This window comes from Ictidomys tridecemlineatus, chromosome 10 (genome assembly GCF_052094955.1).
Source record: "Ictidomys tridecemlineatus isolate mIctTri1 chromosome 10, mIctTri1.hap1, whole genome shotgun sequence".
In the NCBI taxonomy this organism is placed as follows: Eukaryota; Metazoa; Chordata; class Mammalia; order Rodentia; family Sciuridae; genus Ictidomys; species Ictidomys tridecemlineatus.
Window position 1 is genome coordinate 4,878,487 of NC_135486.1, and position 15,988 is coordinate 4,894,474.

Here is a 15,988-nt window from a genome sequence, read left to right on the forward strand (position 1 = left end):
TTTTTTTTTGTGTGTGTGTGTGGGAGACTGTACCCAGGAGTGCTTAACCACTGAGCCACATCGCCAGCCCTTTTTATTTTTTATTTTGAGGCAGGGTCTCGCTAAGTTGCTTAGGGACTCTCTAAGTTAACTGAGGCTGACCTTGAACTCACAATCCTCCTGCCTCAGCCTTCTGAGCCACTGGGATTACAGGCATGTGCCACTGCTCCTGGCTTATGTTTTTTTTTTTTTGGTGCTGGGGATTGAACCCAGGGCCTTGTGCATGCAAGGCAAGCACTCTATCAACTATTTTTTTTTAAAAAGAAAAAAACGAAGACATTTTTAAGAGCACAAAAACAAAAAACCAAAAAAACAAATAATGTTTACTTTGTGCAGAGAATTTCTGTGGACTCTCAAGACCTCAATTTGGATGGATACAGTGGCAGAAAAATAAAAACAAACTGCAGAATAGCCTGTCAGACACATTCTAAAATTCTGTTTTAGCTTTCATCTTTATTTTATTTTTTATATGTAAACTGTGATGTTACAATTTAAGTAGACACAGATAGGCTATTTAAAAATAATAATTCCAAGAGTCCAATTTGCAGTAAAGTCCAATACCTTTACATCATACTTAGTATCTTCTAAAAGGCTTGGTGTGATGAGTGTTGTACCCCTCTTAAGTTTTCAAACCACTTCTCTTTCTTATTGGGTAGCCAATACTTGGCAATTTCCCAAAAGTGGACCTTCTATTTTATCAAGAAAAAATAAATTTTATATATGTTCATAGAATCAAATGATTAATGCTTGAGAATTTTAATTATAACACAGAAGAAAAAAAAAGATTTTATTGTCCTCAATTTAGAAATATGCTCCAGAATTCTCAAAACACTTTAAATCATCATTTTCCTGACAGTTAACTAAATCAATGAGTAGGTATTACACATGGCTGATTTATCCTTTTATAAAAGGAAAGGCAGCTGGGCACAGTGGCGGATGCCTGTAATCCCAGCAGCTTGGGAGGGAGGCTGAGACAGGAGGATTCTAGAGTTCACCTCAGCAACGGTGAAGCGCTAATAAGCAACTCAGTGAGATTCTTATCTCTAAATAAAATTTGTATTTTATTTAGGGAGGGGATGTGGTGCTCAGTGGTTGAGTGCCTTTGAGTTCAATTCTCAGTACCAGAAAAAAAAAAAGAAAGGAAAGAATTTCTTCTGTGTACTCAGATGGCTGTCACAGGAACTGACTTCAATAGTGAGAAAACAGAAAGTGATTTTTTAAATCGTTTAATAATATTTTTGTTTATATACATAAATATAATATATAAACACAAAATATATTTGTCTTTTCTATCATTCAAAATGGCCTTCTGAGGGTGGATTTCCTGACAGAGAGAAAAAGCTGCCAAATTCCAACTGTTAACCACAAAGCAAGGCAGTAGAAAAGAAAGATACAAGGTCTAAGTGAAAAATAAATTTTATATCTATTCATAGAACCACATAATTAATGTTGAGAGGTATAATTATAACAAAAAAGAAAAAAATGAGATTTTTTGTACTTCACTATAAAGATGCACAAATTAATATATAAAATTCAGCTTAAATGTGATTTTGAAATTCAACTGATTTATTAAATAGATATTGATGATGTTTCTTTTGTGTATAATGCCTCATTTGATTAGATGGTTCAATAGATGTTCAATGCTATTTTTTAAAAAAATATTTGTTTATTTTAGTTTTATATGGATACAATATCTTTATTTTTTATTTTTATGTGGTGCTGAGGATGGAACCCAGTGCCTCACATGTGTTAGGCGAGCACTCTACCACTTGAGCCACAACCCCAGCCCCTTCAATACTATTCTTTTATTCTAAGAATAGATCTTATAATATGGAGGTCAGGCTTTTTGAAATTTTCTTAAATACTATGGTACCTTTTTTATAACAAGAAGTTAAAAAGAATGTTCCTACCCTTATTAAAAAAAAAAACAACTCATTAACTATCAATTTACATTGAAACTAAACATTCAACACAACCAAAGAAATAACTATTTATCTGAGGAGACAGAAGGGCTTGATCTTTTAAAAGCTTTAAAGTAGACCAATGTGGCTTTTCATGGTAGCATGCAGGCATGTCATTCCCTGCCCTCCCTGCTGCACTCCATGGACACCTTCTCTTAGTAACAAATGCTCTACATCTTCCTTCCAGGTTTGTCCTTGCAATCACTTGACTTGCTTGATAAAGTAAGTCACTTAAAAAGGAAGAAAACCCAATAAAATGAATTACAAAGAAAACAAGATCACACTGATTGCACTCTTGTCATACATCTAGTTGAAATTCTGCAAATATGCAGTTGGCTATGGTTTGGCATTAACAGCATGCACCAGTAAGAAGGAGGAAATTTTATTCTCATTAACTACTGCAGATTTACTGCCGTGAAAAAGGGCTATGTAACCTGAGATGTGACAGTACAGAAAGATCAAAGCCATGGACTGGAAACTAAATAAACCCTCTGGCTACTTCCTGCAAGGAAAATTCACTTTGGCAATGTAAAACAGAGCCCAGTTAAAAACTACTCTCAGTTTTATGAGCTGTCATAGCAGCTCAAGTGGTTTGGACCGGCCGAGTTCAGAACATTATATTTCCTTGTTTTTGTCTTAGATACTTCTATAAGAGATTTTATAGACTACCCACCCACCCCCCCCTTTAAAAACACAACAACAACAAAAAACTTTTTAGTTGGAACTGACCCTATAGCCACTACACAGCTGAAGCAGGCAGGCCTTCCTCTGCACATTCCTTTCTCATTTACCAGGACTTAATCCTTCCCTCTTAGATGTAGTTAGTGTATAAATTTAATAATTCATCCACAGTCTGCACAATTCCTACTCAAAATAAGTGCAAATCAGTTTATACAGCCCATATGGCTCATATCTGGAATGATTATAGGTGATGTGAAGAATATGGGAATTAATTCATATTACATATAAAAACTGAAAGGTCCTAAGTTTCAACTATTTAAAAAATTAAGAAAAATTCCAGTTTAATGTTTTTAATAAGAAAAATTTAACAAAAATACTTAAATCACATTAAAACACAGATGGGATCAAATAGACTTACCTTAAATTAGAAAACATCCCCAATTAAGAAGCAAGGGTAGTATCAATGAAACCATGCTTAAAGGAACTAGAAGACTAGCTGCTCTAGTTCTCTGTGTTTTTTGAGGGGGGCAGTGCTTATGAATCAACTGCATGCACCTTGGTTCCTCTCATTAGAGTTTGAATAAGCCAGCCACTATAAAGGTGATTGGCATTCTGTTTCCTTCAACAATCTCATATTTTAAATGAGAGCACTTTCTAGGCCAACTATATCACGAGCAGTCATCTTTGCTTAAAAGTTTTGACTTTCTCTCCATTAAATTTACAACTACTTATATCTGTATAGCCAACAAAAATGTATTTAATACATGTGAAAAATCTATAAACTTTAACACCAGATAGTCATTCTTAAATGGTGGTGGTATAATTAACTTCCCAGTAAGGACTGGATTAACTCCCATATCAATTCTTTCAGACAAAGCTACACCATAATCATTGTGTTAACATTTTTACAGGATATAGTCAGTTATATTATTTCATTTGTGCTAAATTTCTTCTCCTAAATGAAAGTCCTAATAAAGTGACAATAAATTTTTTGGGGGGGCGGGAATATCTTTGGCTTTACAAACAGCTAGTGTGCATTCCTAAGAAAACTTTGCTCAGATTACCAGATAGGAAATTAACAATAAGTTGATGAGGGCAGTTCTATCACCAATTTTTTTGTTTCTAAATTTCTAAAGGCAAATAAATAACTGAAAATATTTTTCTAGCTCAGGACTATAATTCCTCTAGGGTAAAACATCTTCCCAAGTTACAGGATTCTATGCCTTGATTTTTGGCTCCTATTTCTATATTTCAGTAAAGTTTACAGTTTGCTAATGCTGATGTGTGATAATCTAATAAAATCTGGCCTTAAATGTTATAGGCCCAATTTACTAATAAAACCTAATTCAATTCTCCCTGGGAAATACAAATCATTAGTGTCCAAGTCGTGGAACTAAATTTCCTTGCCTTCTCAATGCTAGAATTAAGTCATCTTTATAAAAATTCTAAACAAATAAGACAGACAATATCAATGTATAATAAGTCCATGAGGATTTATTTGTAAGCATAATAATAGCATCATGTAAGCAAAAATGTACACTGGTTAATTAGCCAAATAAATTATTTGCATGGGTCTATACTTTACAACTAAGATAATTCCATTCATTTCACTATTTTTTATACAACTGAATTTAACTGTAGAGAATTTAGTGAACTACTTAAGAAAATTTAAAGGTAGTGACCTAATTGCTCAATGTGTTAACGAACTCTTAGCAGTTTGTGGCCAAGAAAATCTGAAGTACCAATTTGCAGTAAACTGTGCCAAATGCATTAAAACAGAATAGGTACACAAATTTGTGGTGTTGCTGGACAGACACTACATCTCTTACTATGAACTTTAATAACATTTAATCTAAACTTGGTACTGCTCCTTTCATTGATAGGCTCATGTATCTGCTTGACATCTGGAGGGATAATGGTGTAACAGAGTGCTGGCTCCTACCAGTCTTCCTTCTTTATTAGTTACCTCATTCTAGGATAGACCCTTGAAAACCTCTGAGTCTTATTCATTTCCACATTGTTAAAATAGCAACTCTGCAGTATTCACCTCACACATTTGTTGATGATCAAATGCAATAAATGAAGACATGAAAGTCTTAGTATACTCAGATTTTTTAAAAAGACAAACATTTTATTCTTTGAAATTTTTAGAATGCTCCTAACACATTCCATTTTCTTAAATAAAAAAGTTACTGGTAGAGGGCTGGGGCTGTAGCTCAGTGTCAGAGCACTTGCCTTGCATATGTGAGACACTGGGTTCAATCCTCAGCACCACATAAAAATAAACAAATAAAATAAAGGCATGCTGTCCATCTACAACTACAATTTTTTTTTAAAGTTACTGGTAGAATTGTTAAGGGAGTATTCAGAAAGAAAAATGAGATTTCATGTAAGGATTGTGTTAGAGCAAGACTCTCCTGCTATAAAAACTTTCACTTGCCTTGGTTTGATTTTCTCATCAGAAATGTGTTGTTACTCAGCTACTGCTACTCATGTTTTCCATTTTTTTTTTTTACCATCCCACAGGTTTAGAAGCTTAAAATAATCACTTCATTACCTTATGTATAATTTCCTATGTCATATGAAATTATTTCTTAGAATTGTCTTATCTATTTTAAGAAATTTTTTCACATACTTCTACTTCACTAATACTGAGGAAGGTGGGAAGAACTTAAAATTATTTCTATAAGTTATATCTAGGTACAGACAGGATATATTACTGGGCTTGAAACAAATGTTAACATATATTAAAACTAATGTCATTTGGGTAACAATATCATTTATTATACAAATTTGCATAGATCTAGATATTTTTAGGTTGAATCATTTACTCTGTCTGAAACAGTGCAGTTTTTTAACAAGACAGTACCTTTCTTGTTACCCAGTCCTGCAGTTGCTATAAAGAAGTTCTACTATATGTGTTTTAATCATGGTTTGGCCAAATTCTATTGGGAAACAACTCTTGCAGACTCTTCCCAATCTAGATTCATCAAAGAACAAATATTAGGGACTCATCAAATGTGCCTGTTAAGAGCAAATAGTAAATAAAATGTGTAACAGATTCCTGCATATAAGGCATTCAATAAGTTTTAGTTTTTAGAATATTACATAGTATTTAATAACAGGCTTTCTTAAAATCAAAATATGCTTACATACTAAGAATAAACCAAGAGCTCTATTATCATGTTTTAACATAAGCAAATGAAAATACCAAACCCTACCATCACTTTGAATTACCATAATTACAAATGTGGCAGAGCCATATCCAATTTTATGCTATCAAAACATCATATATGAATAACAATTTTATAAAAATGGTTTTTCAATAAGAAAGAATAAATTAAAAGATCTCTGGTCAGTTCTTTAAAAAGGTGAAGAATTTTATGTAAGGTGAATATCTGTTTATTGCTAAACATATCTATTTTTAATAATTTTTTTTTAGTTGTAGATGAACACAATACCTTTATTTTATTTTTGTGTGGTGCTGATGATCGAACCCAGTGCCTTCCACATGCGAGGCGAGCACTCCACCACTGAGCTACGCCCCCCCAGCCCCTAAATGTATCTATTTTGATTTATTCTGACCTTCATAGATAGAATTTAATTAGAATACTAGTGTGATATAATCTGGAAAAAATCTGTGGCACAAAAGTAGGTGTTGAAAAAAATGTGTCTTCTATAGGTAAGCATACTTCATAACACTTGATGGTATTTATCTTCTTTAACACATAACAACTTTTATATCTTCTCTGTTTATATTTGGTTCTTTGAAAAGGATAAAATACTGGAAATGAAGTGTCTGACTTAAAGGAAATGGACAACTCAAGGTGCTTGTTTTACAGTACCAAATGCCTTCAACTTAGGTTTCATCAACTTAAGTTCTATAAGAACTGTATGAGAGTACTTCTTTGCTCTAATGTAAAACCTTGACAATTGGCAGGTAAAAATAGTACCTGGCTATTTTGTAATACCATGTCTGGAAAAATGATAAAATTCAGGAGTTTAAATAAGAAAAAAGCTATGATCATCTCTGATAAAAATTTAGTAATATACTGAAATAAAGCAGTGTTTTAGTTAATGATTATCTTTAAGAGAGTTAAGTATTTGCCACTTACTTTAGTTCTTATAATACTGAACAAATGATCAGGCTCAATGTCTATCAAAGCAAATGTTTCTGGGAGGCTCTTTTCACTTTTTAAAAAACTTTCCATATAATATCCATACTACTGCTAAAGTGATGAAGCTGACCAACACTTAAATTATTAGAACAAATTAGAGTGTGCGTTATCCATTAAAAATTGACAGAAGACTTATCAAAGAAAGAATTTCATGGGTATATTTATTTTTATTTCAATAATAAAAGGGCTTCCTTGGTTGGCCAAATCAGGGTTGTAAAATGGACAACAATTTGACTGCTTTTTTGAATAATTACTTTAAAGTAAACTCATTTATATATATATATATATATATATATATATATATATATAAAACTATCAATTAACATAGTTCTATAAACTCTACAATAATACCTTTTAGTAAGCTAATATGAAATTTTGAGATTATTTTTCTCAAGTGAAAAAAATGGCGAGAACTATGTACTGGGTATAATTAAGGTGGCCCTAAAAAGGTCTAATATTTACATGTAGAATCCTAATCATAGGAAAAAAATCATACACTAAAGAATTTTGATGAAAGTATATGTTTTACATTTTCAAGAAGTAATGCATTGTGGCTGGGGTTGTGGCTCAGCAGTAGAGCGCTCACCTAGCACATGCAAGGTGCTGGGTTTGATCCTCAGCACCACATAAAAATAAATAAAGAAAGAAAAAAAGAAAGAAAGATATTGTGTCCAACTACAACTAAAAAAAAAAAAAAGAAAGAAAGGAAAAAAAAGTAATGCATTACTTCAATTCGGTATGATTTTTAAAAGTACATCTAACATTTCAACTGTGATTTAAAAGGTACATATGTGTAATATATAATAAGTTTAATGTACAAAATGTTAATGCTGAATTATAAGAAAGAAAAAAGGGACTCTAACACATAGAGAAAATGGAGTTGTAAGAATCAGATGGCTCAGAAAATGCACACATCCAGTTCACTTTGACCTCAGTGAAATGGTCAGTAAATGACATCACTCTGCCAACCACAAAGAACGCCTGGCTCTCTGAAAAATATTTTTCAAAGCCCTAAGGAAACCTAAGCAGTCTCTTATTTTTTTTTCCAGTTTATGAAAATTGGATTCCTATAAAAGGGAAACCGGCCATTTTTACTGCAACAAAAACTGATTTGTAAAAGCTGGAAGCAGTTTAAAAATACTCTTAACATGAGGTTCTTGTTAGTCTTGAAAAGTAAGAGTTATAATAAAAAATCGGTCCAAAAATATGGTATGGATACATGGTATATAACAGGAAAAAAAGCTAGTCTTGGTCCTATTATTTTTAATTAGCTTCAATAGCAAGTTCCACTTTACTTTCTAACACCAGTTCAGATTTGGGGAAGGGAAGATTTACATTTGACACCCTGGGATCGGCAACTCCATAGCTAAGGCCCTGGAGCCATAATGCATTTTGCATTAACTTTAAATGTCGGGAAATCCTGGCGCCAAGAAGTTCAAACCAATAGTGATACACGTCTAAAACCCAGGATTCTCTGTCAACTGCCAGTATCTATTTTATCAAACATGTAGTCTCTCTAGTAGAATGAGATAGATGAGTTTAACAGTTTTCACTGTTTCCAATTAAACTGCCTTGATGTATTACAAAAATGCAGGATTGCAGACTAAGAAGGACCCTTGAGTTGGATTTTAAGAAAAACACCAGTTTGAACTGTTTAAATCTTCTCATCTGGCTTGGTTTCTCAAATTTTAACACATTTGTCTTATTATTACACTTTGTCAATTTAGGAAAAAATTCATCCAATAATTAGAAAACAAAAAACCCTCATGACATACCAATTAGTAATGTATTCTTTACTTTGCAGGAACTTGAGATCATGTACTTGAGATCATGTGAATCTGCTCAAATTTTAAAGGTTCAAAAACCAGCAAAGACTGGCAACCACGAGAGCTGTCTGAGGAGCATGCCCCTTGGCACTGTCCCGTTCTGTTTCATGTTTCATGTTTCATCCCACATACCACTGTCAGTCATATCATTAAAAACATTGGTAATGATAAAAATTCACATTTTGTACATTCATCTTTTATTATTCTTTTCCCAGATAACTTGGCTATGCTTATTTATCAAAGCCATATGATAAAGAAGCAGGGAAAGAATTTATAAGTCATATGGACCATTTTTCTGATTTAAGAGAAAAAAAAAGCTCTCAATAAATAGCATTTCCTCTTTTTACATGTATTTAGAGAACTAGTGTTTTCAATATTTAAGATCCCAATTAAGACATAATTCTTTTATAGATAGCTTAAATTCTTCATCATGTCTGTTTATTCTCACCTTCACAGGGGTGATGAGGAATAGGAATTCAACAATTTCTGCTTAACATTTCTTGAAATACAGTCCTATTTAAAAATCATTTAAAATAAAGAGCTTCAACAAAGTTTTAAGTCAGTGTTATTTAATCTAATGATTTTTAAATGTACCTACTGGATATCAGAAGCTGAAAGGTAGTCACTAAAATTTCATATCTGGACATTAAGTAGAAAAATTATCATAAGATATATGAATAATTATATAGCAATTTAAAATACTTGAACCGTTACAGAATTAAAAAATAAAAAAAGCCAGACCTAAGATCCATGGTCTTTTGGTATCAAAGATCACAGGAGTCCTACCAAAAGAAGCATAACTAACCAAAAATTATTGAGTAAATGAAAAAAAAAAGCATATGATTCCAGAGTGGGTCAGTAAAACAGAAAGTGGAAAAGAACAATTATAAATATTTGGCTATACTTTATAGTCTGTATCTCTACTGTAACAATTTGGGGTCCCTACAAAAAAACTGATGAAACACATTGTAAATTATTTCATCTGGAAATAAAAAGTGATATAGTTATGTGATGTAAGGCCTGAAGGATTATAAAAGACAAGAGATGAAAGACTTAACTTTCTCAGAGGAAGTTTGTTTTTTAAAGGGCAAGCAATTTTCAAATCAAAATGATTATAATAAATAGGTTTCCCACTCTTTTGACTTGAAGAAGTCTAGTTAGTTTTACTAACTAATCTTAGGTCAACATTACTATGATGTGTCTTTTATGAAGTAAAAGATGCTACTTAAATATTTTGAGCAATGAAAAAGAACTGAAGGTTCTAAAAGGATTTTACTGAAGTCATTTAAAAGACTTATGAACTAAGCAATAAAATCCTGAAATCTTTGGATCTAATATATAATTTAGCTACTAAATTATTTTTTAAATATTTTTAAAATAAAATAACCATCTTGAAAATGAGAAATGAGAGATTTTGCTGAATTTGGCTCATGAAATTGTCATTTTGTATATTCAATTTTAGTGAAAAATGTTTAGTTTCTTTAAAGTCATAATATGTAAAAAATGAAAGCAAGTCTTCTTCAAAAAGTAATGCGTAATGCATAATCAGTAGCAGTTTGCTTTCTTTAGGTTGGCAGTATCTGAAGAAGGTACAAAAATAATGTTTTGCTCATAGTAAGACATAAATGAAAAGAATAATTTCATAATTACAATGGTAGAATCTTATAAATGCCATAAGCAAAATTATTTAATATACATATTGGATCATATACCCAAATAATTTCTTCCTTTTTAAATTAAATTTCAGAAGACATTTATCCAGTAAATTGTCATATGACATAGTACTTATAATGATTAAACAGAGCCTCTATTTGAATAATTAAGTAATCAAAAGTCATATGCTTTCTGGTATTTAACCTTGGTTAGTTTTTATTTCCTGAGGCAAGAAATGTCTTACTATGATAATCCAGCTTATTGATAAAACTGTTTCTAAAATGCTATTATTTATTTAAAGACCATTATAGAACAATGAACTAGGTACTTCATGTAATACTCCTATGTTTTTCTACCATGCTTTTAAACTCTGAGTCATAATCATCAATAAGTTGTGAAATCAACTTAGTGCGTGGCAATCTCCATTTAACAAATGAAAGGAATAAAACAACATGCCAGGGCTGGGGATGTGGCTCAAGCAGTAGTGCGCTCCGCTCGCCTGGCATGCGTGCGGCCCGGGTTCGATCCTCAGCACCACATACAAAACAAAGATGTTGTGTCTGCCGATAACTAAAAAATAAATATTAAAATTCTCTCTCTCTCCCTCTCTCTCTTTCTTTAAAACAAACAAACAAAAAAACCAACATGCCATTGTACACTGTAGGTATTAAGAGTGAATATTATTTTAAGAGATTTTGGTTAATTTATCATTGTGGAATTATAAGAATAATATCATTTTAAGAAATTTTTGTTTTACACACACGTATAGAGGTAGATACATATAAATAAATAAATGTGTATCTATGCTTGAGGCTGCAATATGAAAGGTACTTCTTTTTTGTTTATTTTTTTAATATTTTTTTTTACTTTATTTTATTTTTTTTTTTAGAGAGAGAGAGAGAGAGAGAGAGAGAGAGAGAGAGAGAGAGAGAGAGAGAATTTTTAGTATTTATTTTTTAGTTTTCAGAGGACACAACATCTTTGTTTGTATGTGGTGCTGAGGATCGAACCTGGGCCACACGCATGCCAGACGAGCGCGCTACCGCCTGAGCCACATCCCCAGCCCCGTAATATTTATTTTTTAGTTGTAGATGGACACAATACCTTTATTTTACTTATTTATTTTTATGTGGTACTGAGGATTGAACCATATCCTCACCAGTGCTAGGCAAGCTCTCTACCACTGAGCTACAACCCCAGATCTCCTGTTTATTTATTTATTTTTGCAGTGCTGGGAATTGAACTCAGGGCCTTAAGCATGCTAGGCAAGTGCTCTACCATTGAGCTACACCTTCATTTCTCAACACTGAAAGTTTATTTCTTTTAATGTGGTCTGTGGTCAAGAAGGCTTAAAAGTCATGGGCATGTTTTGTTTCCTCCAAATTAGGATCATGTTATGCTGTGAAGAACAAAAGCTTTGGTGACTTACAGACCTCAAGATCAAATTTTTGCTCTATAATACTACCTGTGTGAGTTGGTTACTTAAATATAAAATTTACAGCTTTGACTCTTTATTTGTAGAACAGATATAATTCTGCTTTAAAATGTTGGTGTGAGGTTAAAATAAAAAAATGAATGTTAGTAAAACAGATTCTCCATAACAGATCATCATTAGTGGTTGCAGCAATTATTATAACTGAATTAAAATAGCTTCTTACAAGTAGTCATAATAAATTGGTCACACTGTAGTTTGTTCATTTAAAAAATACATAATGTAATTCTCATATAGAAAACATACAATTTTAGAAGCAGAAATTAAATCCATAATTTAAAAAAATATAGTTTTAAAGAAAAATAAGATCATACCTATTCACTAAAGTAGCTTAATATGAAATTTCAACAGTCAGTCTGAATTAAAATACTGTACCTCTAGGCATAGTATAAAGGGGAAAATATTGTTTACATTTTTAAAGCCAGACTTAAAAAAAAATCTATGCAACATTAGTAATGAAGCTGGATATCAGCTAAGGGAAACTTTGTAGTAACTGTAAAACACTGGCTTGTCAAGTATTTTTTCCTTAAATATTTTACTTAATTCCACCTATGACAGAAAAGTCTTCAATTTAGTCAAAGCATCCACTTTTTAATACGCATGAATTGTTGTTAAAATATACATCTTGTCTTCTTATTTTATGGGCTTTGAGAAGTGCTCAGGAAAGAGTGTGTACTCATTAACTTGGCTAAAGTACTGTCTGTTTCTATATCTTCCAAAATGATGAAGTATATATATTTTTTCAAATCTGTAATCTCCATTTTTCTACACAAAAAATGTGAATTTGAAAATTACTTTAAAATCAAACAAACATGTTTTTGAAAAGTTTGAAGATTTTCCCCCCAGCTCTTAATGACAAAGAAAATGAGGAGTGAAAAGAATTCTGTTTTTTCAAAGGAAACACCCATACATCAGATTTTTCTTGGAAGACTGTTTACCTGCCAGGAAATGAATGCTGCCCAACTACGTCTCCGTTTTGAAGATGATAATCGTTGAAGAAATCTGGACTTATGGCTCCTTCAGAGGCAATTAATCCATCTAGATAGAAGAAAAATGGTATTTGTGAAATGTATTTGTAAGGAATAAAAAGGAAACGACCCTATCAAGCAACACATTAAGAAAATAACCTGTATATTTAATCTGAAATAAAATATTAGCAGGTTAGCATGTCATGCTGTTCTCTCTATGAGTATTCATAGAAGATCACACATATCAAGTTTGTTCAATAGTTCTGCACAATAACTCAATTTATTGAGCATCAACTATGTGCAAGGTAATACTAGCATAGGGATGGATAAGATAGTCTCTGCCTTCAAGGGTTTACAGTCCTGTGGAGAAGACAGACAGGAAGAGGTAAGGAGGTGAGGCAAGGGGTGGAGGCACAGTAAGAACAGTCCACGCTAAGCAAACAGCATCACCAGGCAAAAGCACTGAACAGCACGGTGTTTTGTAACAGAGCAATACTTGAGTACATTTTACATTTTATACCAAGACAGCTTCAATTGTGTATCATGATTAGGGAATTAGATATATCAAATAAGTGAATCTCTAAACAATCTCTAAACAAATTTGACAATTTAAATGACCAATGTTAAAACACACACACACAAATTTATTAGAAATCTTCATAAATACAGTTTATACTCCATGTGTTCTTAGAAGGATTCTATATAAAATGTAAATACTTCTTAGTGACTTGATTGTTATTATTATAAATATCATTTATTACACAATAATGCCCTAAGGTTACCAAATATGTTTGACTTGCATTGCTAAAAATGGCTTTCTATTACTCATTTTTTGAGCTCTTTGTTTAAAAGTGCTTCCTTTCTTAAATCTCCACCACACTATTGATAAATCTGGCACACAGTAGGCAAATTACTCAGTTACCAGCTGATTATTTTATACCTAACACATGCATAATAATACTGGGATAGATCCTGTGGGAAATATAAAAATTATAATACATAACCTCTGTTTAAAAATATAATAATATAATTTATTAATAAATAAGATACAACAAAAGTAGACATATGAAATGAGTATTAGAGGCAATAAAAGCTCTGGAGGGATTATTGTGTTTTATGGGGTTTTAGAAAACCCTACCTGGGGAGAGGTGGGGCAGAGTTGTAAATGATTGGAGTCTTGAAACACAGGTAGTATTTAAATGAAAAATCTGAGGGAAAGGGTATTAAATATCAAGTATATGGTAAACAAAGTAACAGTGGGCGAATGAATAAGTGAGGTTATTTGTGTTTCCATTAGACTCCCTTACTACTCATTTGGTACACATATCCATTTGTGACACATCGTATATTGATGACTATGATTATTAGTTAATTATTATTGTTGAATTGTTAATGGATATCTTTTGTATTAATCTTATTACTTTACTAAATACAAAATACTTGAGCTTCCATTAAAAGTGTCAGTAATGTTTAGTTCAGTTTTTATGTCTGAAAGTTAAAGATTCTATAAGTTAAAAGACCTGATAAACCCTGAAAAACTTCAAAAAAAAAAAAAAGAATTTATTGGAAATGCCAAGATACCATACACTGAGAGTGAAGCTGTTATGAATAATTTTTTTAAAACCCATTTCATATGTATCTAAGGTTTTGTGAAAATGTGGCTAAAATTAACAAGTTGAAGATTAAAAAATTAAAATAACTGTTAAATTAAAACTAAATAATTGAGGATCAAGTTTTAATAAACCTGCTAATTTGAGAGGATCAAAGGTATGTAAAATACAAATGTGGAATCAAAGGTATTCCAAACATTGAAAATGAATGCAAAAAATGTTCTTTATGCCAACAGAATAGAAGCTTTTAAAACTCAGAAACATAGTATTTTGAGATATAAATACAAACAAGTGAAAAGATGGTCTGTATTTATGAAATACAAACTACTAAACTGAGTCAGATTAGGAAGAAATTAAGTTTAAAAACTGATCAAATTCTCAAAATCATATCTTGTTTCAGAGTTCCTATCATCTTAAAAGAAAACAATGAGTAGCAAAAGGATAAATGGTGTACAGGGAACTTTTACAAACCAGGACATCGTCAAAACATAGTTCAAACTGAAAATGCTTGAGGTTACGTACTGTTCAGCCAGATATTTCATAAACACAGAATACAACTAGTCTAATAATATAATAAGCCTGATCTTATATAAATAAAAAAGTAAATTTATACTTTTGAAATTTATTTTTATTACTCCCAGGGCACTGCAGCTTAAATAAACTGTAGCTTTCATGGTGTTAATTCACCCTTGACAATGGGCACTCTTTCTTCACTAAAACAAGGTATAAAAGTACCATTAAAGTCTCATCTCACATACCCCCAACTTCTTTGGAAATATCTGATTCTTAACATTTTGCAACCAAAATTATTCCTTTTAGGGAAATACCAAAAATTCTATCTTCTTGGTTACGCTGATATACCTAGGAGTGTCCTTTTTAAGTTCCATGTTGTTTCAATGATAACAACAAAGATTTAAAGAATTTTATACAACATTTAAATGGCTAGAGAACAAAAGGAAAACATGCAATACACCACAGCACTCTAAGCTGTACACTTACACTTGGGTTATTAAATTACATGAATCGCCTAGTTATAGAACACATCAATGACGACACGCCTTTCTGAAATCTCCTAGTGATGATTGAAAATAAGACAGCTATGAACAAATGAAGTATAAACTGGAACAGTGATGAAATCAAAGCACATATATCAACTCTTTGATTTTGAAAGCCAGTTAAAAAAATCATTGTGAATACAAGTAAAAAATTTTAAAACTCAGTATCTTCTAATTTATTGTTATTAAAATAAACTTTAGACTGTGATTTTTACAACAATCTTGAGACAAAAACAAACTGTTTTAAGCTGCGTATTCTAGGAATATATTTACATGCTAAGAATAAGATTCTCTGTGATGGATAATAATAATAAAAAAGGAAAAAGTCATTTATAAATATGTACAGCCTTATAAATTATAATATACTTTCTCTATAGTTAAAAAGTACCAAAGAAAACAGCCTTACTTTCATAACAAAGGAAATTAATCAATGAATATAATTTTAGACTTTAGGAAAAAATACTGGAACTAAAGGAGATGCTAGGTTCACAATACCAAGATTTTTTTTTCTTTTCTTTTCTTTTG

At 31.7% G+C, this 15,988-nt stretch overlaps 1 protein-coding gene across 3 annotated transcripts in view; it reads right to left on the reverse strand.

The window, feature by feature from the left end:
• The window catches only part of Kifap3 (kinesin associated protein 3), a 134,748-nt gene that overhangs the window by 16,572 nt on the left and 102,188 nt on the right, over positions 1–15,988 (reverse strand). For all 3 annotated transcript variants that reach the window (XM_078022284.1, XM_078022285.1, XM_078022286.1), the window contains exon 19: positions 12,769–12,868. In XM_078022284.1, coding sequence (XP_077878410.1) covers positions 12,769–12,868 — 100 coding nt within the window. The remainder of the gene's footprint in view (positions 1–12,768; positions 12,869–15,988) is intronic.